This window comes from Vulpes lagopus, chromosome 5 (assembly GCF_018345385.1).
Source record: "Vulpes lagopus strain Blue_001 chromosome 5, ASM1834538v1, whole genome shotgun sequence".
NCBI classification, from domain to species: Eukaryota; Metazoa; Chordata; class Mammalia; order Carnivora; family Canidae; genus Vulpes; species Vulpes lagopus.
Window position 1 is genome coordinate 112,043,139 of NC_054828.1, and position 12,703 is coordinate 112,055,841.

A 12,703-nucleotide genomic window follows, 5' to 3' on the forward strand; every position below is an offset into this window, starting at 1 on the left:
TAGTCCATAGATGGAAAAAACAATCATTGTGAGGGCATTGTCCCTACTTCACAGAAGAACTTCAAAACATTCTCCTAAACTTCCACTTGACTCAAGAGCTCTTATCGATAAATTGGCAAGAGCAAAGGTTGAGATGAAAACTATTTCAGAAAACAAAAAGGATACATTTTTCAAAAAGTCAAGAGAAGCAAGGCCAACGGGAAAAACAACTTTCATCACATGCCATCAGAAAGATAACCACATTACTCAGGAAATGGGGCCCTGAAAGGAAGATTACAAAACTATTTCTCAAGAATATGGCACCAGAAAGCAAGATTATTCAAGTATCATGGAAGTTAAAAAGGGGGCTGTCTACATGGGCATAGAGGTCCTTTAACACATAAGTAAGAGCTCAGGATTAGTTAATTTGCAGTCTTGAAACAAACTTATTAACATGTGCTTATCAACATGAACTAAAAGAGCCCCGCTATTCTTCTAATCTTAAAGAGCTCTGTAAATTTGTCATTCTAATCAAACAGAAACCAGTCAAAAAACACCACCTTAAAATTGCATAGAATAGGGGAGACAAAAAATAACAGTACAGAGTGATTTTTGTTCCCTTGATTAGTACAAAGTAGAGCTAGGAATCAATTAAATGAATCTTCTATCTCCTTTCATTTACACATTAGACTGGCTACTTCCCTTCACCTCTTCCTCTCCCCAACTTCCATACCAAACAAAGTCATTCTGAAATGAAGTCACTGCAGGGCATGAAAAGTCCAAGATTCATAATCATCTAAAACTGCAAAGCCAGATCTCTCCCAGCATTCATCACTCTAGTCTGTGTGGGAAGACTGTGGAATCCTAGCACAAGTTCCTAAGGTCAATGATTTCAGAGTTTACTGACCAAAGGCCAATACCAACCCTTTGACTTTTTCCCAAAAAAAATCCTAACTACAAAATAAGTGAAATCTCTCTGAAATGTTAAAAGACCCATTAACTGTTTAATTAACATTATTGACATTACTACATTATACTATTATAATCAGAAGGCAGCTGGACAGGCAAGCTACCTGAGTTAAAGATCTAAGAGAAGAAAATACTATGCACTAAGAGAAGAAAATACTATGCACTAGAGCATGAGGAATAGAGGAATTTATATTTCTCTGAGTTTAAAAAAAAAAAAAAAGGAAGTAATTCCTGGAGGATAAACTGGATACTGTTATAGAAGACAAAATATCAACACTGTGCACTGTTCACTGTGTTTCTAGATGTTGTGGTGCCTAGATAAGCACCTCGAGCCCTAGCCAAAATTCTGCCCTGTAGCATTCACAACCCCACCCATCCACTGCCCATACTAGCTCTCCACCCTCCAACAGAGCTCCCCACTTTAGTGGAGGCTAAAGACGCAGGTTTCTTCAACCCACTGTTGAAAACTGTTGCATGTCTCTGCTCAATAAAGCCAAGGTTCAATCTCTAATAACTATTGAAAAGAGAATCTGTCTGTTAAAAAAGAAGTTGACATTTCCAAGCCCACTCATTCTTCTACCTAATCAAAAATTTTTAAAGATTTTATTCATTTATTCATGAGAGACACAGAGAGGCAGAGACATAGGCAGGTGCCCCTCTTCATCACTTCTACAGCAGGTGGATCTACTTTGAAATATTTGATTAGAGGGCACCTGGGTGGCTCAGTGGTTGAGCCTCTGCCTTTGGCTCAGGTCATGATCCCAGGGTCCTGGGATGGAATCCTACATCAGGCTCCCCGCAAGGAGCCTGCTTCTCCTGCTGTCTGTGTCTCTGCCTCTCTCTGTGTCTCTTATGAATATAAATACAATCTTTTTTTAAAAAAAATGAGCTGGTCAGTTCTGCTGGCCTCTCATTGGCTCATGCATGCAGCTGCATTCAGCAAATAGGTTGGCTTGGGGCCAAACTGAGCTGGGGCAGCTGGAGCACTAGCTATGAAGGCCAGTGTCTCTCAAGGAGACCAGAACCAAGAAGAAGAATACATCAAATATATCAGAAATCTTAAAATTTATATACTCTGACCCAAAAGTTAGAATTTTGCTGACACATAGGAATATACACATCCATACAGACACCTCTATTTTTTTATAGCCCCAGAAAAAAGATCTCCAGGTAATTAAACTGGCAATCATCTAATAAAAAGGCCAAGGTGCTATATGATCACACTACAGTGAAGCTCAGTAGTTAAGAAGTCCACCTATGCACAAAAAGCTTCAAGTTCACATTTTACATTCTCCCTCAATAGGCATAGACAACCAAGAATCATCAGTTTGAGTAAAGTGACCAAAACAGAGAACACATGATATAGAGAAAATCTTTTAAAACCAGAGTCAATTATACCTCAATTTTAAAAACAAACACTTCTTAATATCCTCACAGAGAAGAGGAGGCACTGCATCCATGAAACTACAACAATATATATGTTGAGGGTCCCCAATATTACAGACCAAGGCCTTCCAAATTTGAAGGGAAGATAATTTGCAACCTAGACTTTTATACCTGCCCAAATTATCAATCAAGTTTAAAAGTAGAATAAACACATTTCAGACTTTGAGGAATTCAAAAAATAAACCTTCTCTTTTCCCTTTCTTGGGATACTACTGGAGTGCATGTTCCAATAAAGCAAGAGGGAAAAACAAGAAAGCAAGACATGAGATTAAACAGAGGAAAGAGGCAAAAGACAACCTACAATGATAACTGCATGGCAGACACAGACAATAATCAATCCAAATAAAAGAAGTTCCTCCACCCATCTTTCCCATCTCAGTTGACTGCCTAACCATCCTACCCACTTGCTCAAGTTAAGAAGAAAGAAGTCATTCTTCTCTTAATATTCTAAGACGCCATCATCTGTCACATGGCCTAATGTTCAAATGGACACCTAACTAATCTACCTTATCCTGCACAAGCCTCTTTCTATATAACAACCATGATTTTTTTAATATAAATTAGATCAAGTCATTCTGCTTAAAATCTTTCAATAACTCCTCATTCCATCCAGAATAAAACCCAAATTTCCTAATATAGCCCACCAGGCTCTGCATAATCTGGCCCCTGACTATCTTTAGAATCTCATTTCCCTCTCACGATCTCTCACTACATTCCAACACTCGGTGGCCTTGCAGATCCTTGAACATGTAAAGCTTTCTCCTGCCTTTACACATAGTATTATTCCCTTTTTTACATCAATTTTCCCAGCTCTTCACATTGAATTATTCTCATCTTTCATGATTCAACTTAAATGTCATTTTCTCAGAGAGCTTTCCTGACCATTAATTCTCAATTAGTCCTTCATCAGGTCAGTTTCCCTTCATTTCCTTTTCTCAATGAGTTAAAAAGAAGAGTTTTTAACTGAATTTGCAGATGTCCTAATAGGATGGTTATGCAACTATTTAAATGAGGTTATCAAAAAGTACCAAAGGGGTGCCTGGGTGGCTCAGTCAGTTAAGCAAGCATCTGCCTTTGGCTCAGGTCATGATCCCAGGGTCCTAGGATTGGGCCTCCTTTCTCCCTCTGCCTCTTCCTGCCACACCCCCAGCTTGCACTCTGTCAAATAAATAAAAGCTTAAAAAAAAAATATATATATATATATATATATATATATGTAGAATATATGGGTAAGTGAGACAATTTTTAAGAATCAAAACAAGATGGATGAATTTTCCTATATTATGCCATAGCATAAAGTTGTAATGTTAAGACAGTGTGCAACTGGCATAAGGACAATGAGGCTGACAGATCAAACAGAAACAGATCCACATATGACATAAACTTGACACGAGAGGTAGCATTGCAGATCCACAGGCAAAGGATGACCTTTTCAATAAATGATGGTAGGACAACCAATGATCTGTACGAAGAAAAAAACTATATCCCTATCTCACAACATATGTTATAGAAAAAATTTCTTTTTTTTTTTAATTTATTTATTTATTCAGAGAGAGCGAGAGGCAGAGACTCAGGCAGAGGGAGAAGCAGGCTCCATGCAGGAAGCCCAACGTGGGACTTGACCCCAGGTCTCCAGGATCACACCCCGGGGCTGCAGGCGGCGCTAAACCGCTGTGCCACCGGGGCTGCCCTAGAAAAACTTTCTATTTGAAAACCAAAAAAGGAAAACTTTAAAATCCTTACAGGAAGATAGATATATGACTTTTGTGTCAGAATTTCTTGAAAAGCTCCCTCTCTCTCACAAACACACACACATACACACACACACACACACACACACAGTGTAAATCTAAAAACAAAAATACTTTAAAAAAATTAAAAACTAAAAAAAATTTTTTAAAATAAAAAAATAATAATTAATAAATAATAAAATAAAAAATAAAAATTTTAAAAATAAAAAATAAAATAAATAAAATAAATAATAAATAAATAAATAATAAAAACGAAAACACTAATATATTTGACTTCATTAAAATTAAAAATTCTGGGCAAAAGTAGCATCAAATTAAGATGCTAAAAAATAAATAAAAAATAAATAAAAATTAAGATGCTATACACCACAGACTGAATGCAGATATTTGTAATACAAACAACTGCTAGTTATATGTATAAAAAGCTAGTTTCCAAAATACATAAAGAATGATTTAAAATCTATACAAAACTACAAACAACCCACTTAAAAGATGGGCAAAGGATATTCCTAAAAGAAGAAACCTGAATAGGTGATAAAGATTTGAAAGATTCTTCACTACACTAGTAATCAGGGAAATACAACTTAAAAACATAATGAGATTCTATTTTATACCCATCAGATTGGCAAAAATTTAAGTCTGACAACACAGAGTACTGTTAAGACTACAGAACAATGGGAACTCTTATTCATTCCTGGTGGAAGGAAATTGATAAAATGTAGCAATATCTAAATAAACTACAAGATGCTTATATCATAAGAACCTGCAATTTTATTCCAGGAATATATTCTAGAGGGTGAGCTTTCAAACTTTTTTTCCACTTCCAATTTTTTTTTTCCGCTTTCAAAATTTTTTATCATGACACACATATTTGACATTCTAACCCAGTACATACATACTTACTTAACTGAAAGCAAAATTCACAAAATAGTGCTTATTTTTATTATGTGTGATATATTCTGATAGTTTCCATACTATTCTCATTCATTTTTAAAATGTTGGAATGACTCACTCCATTGATTGTATAACTACCAATGGATAAACCCACCCAGTTCAAAAACCCATGCCTCAGAAAATATTCTAATATATATTTTTTTCTTATACAAAGGTGAGAGAATGTTCATTATGGCATTTTTTGTCAAAAGAAAAGGTATAAATCAATCAGTAGGAGAGCGAATAAAAAATTGGAGGTGTAGGGACGCCTAGCTGGCTCGGAACGCCTGGGTGGTTCAGCAGTTGAGCATCTGCCTTCAGCCCAGGATATGAACCTGGAAACCCAGGATCAAATCCCACGTCGGGCTCCCTGCATGGAGCCTGCTTCTCCCTCTGCCTGTGGTCTCTGCCTCTCTCTCTCTCTCTCTCTCTGTGTCTCTCATGAATAAATAAATAAAATCTTTTAAAAAAAAATTGGAGGTGTATTCATACAATGGAATATGACACAGCAATGCAAACCAAAGAACTTGAACCATAAGTATTAACATAAGTAAATCTCAAGAACTTCCTACTAAGCAAAACAAGCAAGCTGTAGAAGAATACACACACACACACACACACACACACACACACACACACACACATTGGATGATATCATTTGTATAAACTTTTTTTTTTTTTTTGTATAAACTTTTTAAACATGCAAAATAATACTATGTATGGTTTAGGGATATATTTTTATATAATGAGTACAGAAGGTATAAAGATACGCATAGGAGAAAAGGAAAAAGATCACAGAAAAGAAAGTGAAATGGAAAAGCCCAGTGAGGAGCATCTGGGTAGCTCAGTGATTGAGCATCTGCCTTTGGCTCAGGTAGGGATCCCAGGGTCCTGGGATCGAGTCCACATCAGGCTCCCTGCGGGGAACCTGATTCTCCTTCTACCTATGTCTCTGCCTTTCTCTGTGTCTCTCATAAATAAATTTTTTAATCTAAAAATTTTAATTTGTTAAATGTTTTTAAATTTAAAACTTTTTTAAAACCTAAGGAAAAAAAAAAAGCCCAGTAAACAACTAGATAGTAAATGTTTAAAAGTTGCCCATCTTCAAAATTAAACTATTGCCTCCTGGGGCAGCAGCTTCCTTCCAGGCACAAAGCTAATAAAGGCTGAGCCCGCCAGAGGGACCAACACACCAAAGAGAGATCAGTATTCAAAGTTTGCAGCGTTCATCTTTTAAAACTGTTCTATTTAGTAACCAAGTACACTGAGTATCTATTTTTAATTAAGTAATGAAATTCAGAACATGAACAAAAAATGCAACAGGTAGTTGTGGGCGGATGAGATGTCATAGCAGATGCCCCAAACACAGCCATGTGCCAGTAAGGTTGAGTCACTGTGATACGCTGAAAAAAGATAATAAGGCTTGGCTGCCACAGGTTGCAGTAAGCCCTCTGAGTTCTTCTCTTATATTTGCCAGGCACCATTCCAGAACACTGAACATTTAGACATCTTTGAGATTACTATATCACTAAAAATGACAAAAATATGGCATCTTACAAATAGCACATGCTTGTGATCCAATTAACACAGGCCAAAAAGCTAATAAACAGTCAGTAGCCTCATGGAATAATTCCCTAAAATAAAAATTTGGCCCCTCTATCTCAAAGACTAAAACCCAGTACTGTAATACACTTCACTATAATTTCAAAAATATCACTTCTTTTGTCAAAGAATGACATTTTAAAGGATGATGGATAATAAAATTTAAGCAATAAACTACCAGACCAATAGACAGATTTCCAAGCCAGAAGTCCAAACTACTATGATCCCCAAACCAGGCAACTTCTCTAGGAAAACATCTTATCTATTCATCATTCAACCCCTACTTGCTACACTATCTGTGAAAGGTACCATAGCCAACCTTAAGGATGCCTAAAAATAAATTAAATAAGAATCCTGTCCTTAACATCGTGACAGTCTAGCAATGGAGATTAGAAGCACACACACACACACACACACGCACACACACACATACATAGATGTACATAAGGTAGAAAGATTTAGGTGCCATCAGAAAAATAAAGATGAGTTGCTATTTAAAAAAAAAAAAATCGGGGATCCCTGGGTGGCGCAGCGGTTTGGTGCCTGCCTTTGGCCCAGGGCGCGATCCTGGAGACCCGGGATCGAATCCCACGTCGGGCTCCCGGTGCATGGAGCCTGCTTCTCCCTCTGCCTGTGACTCTGCCTCTCTCTCTCTCTCTATGACTATCATAAATAAATAAAAAAAAAATTTTTTTAATAAAAAATAAAAAATAAAAATAAAAATCTATTGAAAAGATTCTTACCAAAAAAAAAAAAAAAAAAAAGAAAAGATTCTTACCTATCTATTACTCCTATGAGTAGATCTAGAATATAGATCCTCAGACCTCATCGCTTTAAGGGCAAGGAGCCATATATAGAAATAAGACTAAATCTGTGTATGCTGTGCCCTATAAGGTATGCCCCTTCAAGTTCACAGAAATCACAAATGTGCACCCTGTTTCTTGCAATCATGAGTGCTTCTTCTTTTAGAAGAAAGGGAAATGCCAGAAGTGACACACTAAAAAGGAGTCATTCTGTTCCCAAACCCCACCACTATTTTGCTATAGAAACTTGAGGAGGGATCCCTGGGTGGCGCAGCGGTTTGGCGCCTGCCTTTGGCCCAGGGCGCGATCCTGGAGACCCGGGATCGAGTCCCACGTCGGGCTCCTGGTGCATGGAGCCTGCTTCTCCCTCTGCCTGTGTCTCTGCCTCTCTCTCTCTCTCTCTGTGTGTGACTATCATAAATAAAAAAAAAAAAAAGAGAAAGAAACTTGAGGAATGCACACTTTGCCTGATGGAAGGATTGAAGAAAGAATTGTTAATGAGATTTCAAAGAACTTTCACGAATCTTTCAGACAAGCACAACATAAAAGGCATCACTAATGCTCTAGATTAATAACGTCTTATGCATAGCAACTTTGTTAATGTAGGTAGAGGTATTTGCATTCCTTTTTTAAATCTAAAGAAAGCAAATTCCATAAACACTAAATGCCATTAGGGCCACTTCAAATATTTTTCACAGAGCTAGTCAAGACTGGGCTAGCTCTAGTGGATTCATTTGAAATGTATCATCAGATTCACTATTTGCACCTAAGCACTCAACTAATCATTTAGGAATTGGAGGACACTGGAGAAGGAGTCTGCAGAAAAGAAGTAAGGTGACCTCATGTTGATGAACCCAACTGTTCTCTCAGGATACAGACAGAAGGAGTAAGGAGTTCAGATGACATCATCTTACATAAGCCAGTCCCCAGTCCTCTGGCGATCAGTCCCCTCATGTCCTTGCCATCTCTTAAAAAAAAAAAAAATGTTTGTGACAAACTAAAGAAGACCTAATTCCATGTCCTATCCATTTGGGACAGTGAACATCCCTGTTTCATGGGTTTGGCTTCTTTTGAGGACAGCTTCTCTAAGCTATAATCCACATACCAAAAAACCACCCTTGTAGGTACACAGTTCAGTCATCTTTCATATATCTTCAGAATTGTATAACCATCACCATTATTTGCTTTTAGAACACTTTTGTCGCTTCCAAAAGAAACCCCTCACCCACTGATTAAATTAAAGATGATGCCAGATCTTTTTTTTTTTAGATTTTTTTAAAATATTTTATTTATTTATTCATGAGAGACACAGAAAGAGAGAGAGAGAGAGAGAGAGAGGGGCAGAGCCCCAGGCAGAGGGAGAAGCAGGCTTCCTGCAAGGAGCCCAAAGTGAGACTCGATTCCAGATCCCAGGATCCCACCCTGAACCGAAGGCAGAGCTTAACTGCTGAGCCACCCAGGCAAGCGTCCCAATGCCAGATCTTTTAAAAAGTATCCTACTTTCCAGGGGGATCCCTGGGTGGCTCAGTGGTTTAGCACCTGCCTTCAGCCCAGAGCGTGATCTTGGGGTCCCAGAATCAAGTCCCACATCGGGCTCCCTGGATAGAGCCTGCTTCTCCCTCTACCTGTGTCTCTGCCTCTCTCTCTCTCTCTCTCTCTCTCTCATGAATAAATAAAATCTTAGAAAAAAAAAAGTATCCTACTTTGCAATAAAATATCCAACTTAGTCTTCTTTATCTTACTGCTGAAGAAAGTGTATATCCTCAAATCCAAGTCTTCAGCTCAGTCAAAAAATAGCTAGATGTATAGAGGCAAAAGAGCCTAAAAGAGAAGCTAAAAGAGAATCAAGAATGCAACATATTTCTAGTAAGAAAGTGCTCAAAAGCTGATGGGGTTATGTCAGAAAAACACAAATGCCAATTTGACAGAGCTCCCATTAACAAAGCTAGAACAACTGAGCAAAAATATAAATGAAGACAGTTTTGGATGATAACTCACAGACTAAAAAAACAGCTAAATATTCACACTGACATAAATAAATAAGTGACTGAGAGAGAAAGGATAGCACTTCTTTACAGTAGAATTCAAATTAAAAAATGTGAGGGGAGTCTAAGAAAATCACTTAGACCAGCACCATAATAATAACATTTCCAGGCTAGAACCATCCATGGGCACTGAAATTAGTGGACAAAAGTACAAAGAGGAAGGGAACATCTATGCTGAATCACTCCACAAGATATTTACCAATGACAAAGGGAAGATTAAGCTAACTCCAGAGTGGAGAAACTTGGTGGACACCATCTTACCTGAGTAGTCAAAGTTCACATTCCCATTAACACACATATGAACATTACGTACTCCCTGACCTAAGGCACTGAAAACGATACAGCATCAATTCTGTAGTACTCTTGGGGGGTAGGGGGATGCAATTCTCACTACAATAAAGGGAAAACAGTAGATAAACCCATACTGAGCAACATTTTACAAAATAACCAGTGCTATTTTCAGAGGTGTCAAAATCATAAAAGAGAAAGAAAGACAGGAACAGTCATAGATCAAGAAGACCAAGAAGATATGATGGCTAAATTCAGGCTGTATTCTGGATTAGATCCTAGACCAAGAAAAGGACATGCATGAGTGGGAAAAGTGGCAAAATTCAAACAAGGCCCATAGAACAATTAACAGTATGCAACAGTAATGCTGCATTACGGCAACATAAATTTTCTATAATATTTTATAAATTTTCTGTAACTATTTATTATGAAATAAAAAGTTAGGGCTTTTTAATGCAACATTTCCAGGTGTGAGAGTATGTTCCAACCTCATTGTGAAAAATGACTTCTTCTGGCTAGCTATTATAATTTTCCTATCAGGAGAGATTACCAAATAATATCAGATTCAGAATTCCAAAACCCAACTCTTTTAGTACATGCTGGACTGCAGCAAACATAACAAGAACACAAATCAATGAATGGAAAACATACTTGCTAAAAACCACATGGCACACTGTTAACAAAGAGACACACCAAAAAAAAAAAAAAAGAGAGAGAGAGAGAGAGAAAGAGAGTGAGACAAACATTGTGATTATAAAGCAATGGCCCACAACACAAATAAAACAACTTGAAACACAAAACATCAAGTACTGGACAAAACCAATTGCATCAACATGTGATGAGATCATGACTTGATGAATTTCTATGGTGTTCAATTTTTATGAATCTGGTAAGAAAAGTTTATTATTAGGTAAAGGCTAGATTGGGCCTGATCCATCAGTTGAGTTAGTTCTGGTACATACCCAGACTTCAGGTCAGTTATCCTCAAACAGTTTGTAGCATCCAGCCCCACTTTTCCATTGCGGACCACGCTAGATATGAACGGGGAGAGCATTGGAGAAATTCTGTTCAAGGCCACTTCTGGGGACATTTTAGCTTGACTTGCAAATCACCACTGGAAACAGAAGAAAAGAATGGTGGTCAGAGTATTCAAAGGAACTAGATAAAACAACTGTCCTGAAAACTGGCACAGCACATGGAAGTTTCTCTTGCACAAACAAACACTGCATATCCTATCTTGGAGTGGCCTTTTCCAATGACCCTCCAGAAGAAACCAAACCTCTGTTGCTTACCTCATTAGGACAGAGACTATACCAATGCTTTTCAGAGAAAAGAGAAAAGCAGCAACCCTCGAATCCAGTTCCATCCTACTTTCCAAAGCTGACTGTTACGCTGCCCCACACTGCTTAAAGTTGCCCTGCTCTATTCTACAACCCTAAGCTTCCTGCTTTGATTGAGGCCCTAAGAAGCCTTTGCTAACAATCCTCTCCCCAACGCACAAGATGTACACACCATTAAGTCAGGAACCACTCCCTTGGCGTCCCCACAGGAAGGAGTTGATTGATAATACTGTATAAAATTCTAGAAAAAGCATAACCCACTTAAAATTGTTACTTCCTAAAAATTATTTATTTCTGATACACTATCCTTCCACAGTGTGCTATACTGACCTGCTTTGTGATCTCTCCCAGGAAAGGACTCTGTCCTGAATCCCTAGTGTTTAACAAAAGTACCTGGCACAGGCTAAGCACCCAATAAAAATCTTTTAATATATAAATAAATAAAGAGACAAAAGCTAGAGAAATATTGAGGTATGGAGAGAAGATAATATGCCTTTAAAAAACCTGGTCAAGGAAAATGTATCTCAGGAACATATGTAGTAAAAAAAAAAAAAACTATTTAAAATCATGAAAATATATACTTATCCTGATATTGAGTAACACAAACTAACATGGATCTAAAAATCATTGACTTTCAGGCACTAAAAAGTCCTTACACTTGAAAATACAGAAGTAAAACCAATAAAGCATATCTAAATTATTTGGAAACCCATGGGGCTAAGGGAAGGAAAGAATGAATTCCTCTAAACAGACTTCTAAATGAAAACCTCTACTTTCAGAGGTGAACAAGTCCATTTTAATAATCACTTCCTTCTTCAATCTGAAAGGATAATCTCGCATCAAAAGCAAATTAATTTCTTACAACTACAAGGAAATGATGTTCTGGTTCTAGTTTTCATGTATTTTACCATATGAGGACTTATAGGTTTCTGCCAAAATAAATGTTGAAAACCAGTACTTGCTTAAATCACTTCAGACAGTAATAAAGGGAAGGACTGCAGTGATCTTTCAAAAAATAACTTGGTGGGGATCCCTGGGTGGCTCAGCAGTTTAGCACCTGCCTTCGGCCCAGGGTATGATCCTGGAGTCCTGGGATCGAGTCCCACATCTGGCTTCCGGCACGGAGCCTGCTTCTCCCTCTGCCTATGTCTCTGCCTCTCTCTCTCTCTCTCTCTCTCTCTCTCTCATGAATAAATAAAATCTTATAAATAAATAAATAACTTGGTGACCTGATATAGTGATGACAACCAGAAGTACCTTTGAGGCAGTAAAAGCTTTATATTCAGTACTCAAATCATTCTTTCTGCAAATATAAAACAAACTCTTCTTCCAGCCATTTAACAGATGACCTCCCTTCACCACTCCATCGTCACTACAAAGTAAGAATAAACACCCAGTGCACTATATTATCAATCATAAAAATCACGTTGTACATTTTTATAACACTACCACTTGTAAAGACCCGCCAAATACATCATCACAGTTAATCGTCACAATCCTGGACAGTAAGGCAGGTATTAGAATTCGCACACCACAGATGATAGGGA

At 37.6% G+C, this 12,703-nt stretch overlaps 1 protein-coding gene across 3 annotated transcripts in view; it reads right to left on the reverse strand.

Annotated features, from left to right (window-relative positions):
- The window catches only part of BABAM2 (BRISC and BRCA1 A complex member 2), a 407,463-nt gene that overhangs the window by 392,820 nt on the left and 1,940 nt on the right, over positions 1 to 12,703 (reverse strand). For all 3 annotated transcript variants that reach the window (XM_041755098.1, XM_041755097.1, XM_041755099.1), the window contains exon 2: positions 10,779 to 10,930. In XM_041755098.1, coding sequence (XP_041611032.1) covers positions 10,779 to 10,906 — 128 coding nt within the window. In that variant the 5' untranslated portion in view covers positions 10,907 to 10,930. The remainder of the gene's footprint in view (positions 1 to 10,778; positions 10,931 to 12,703) is intronic.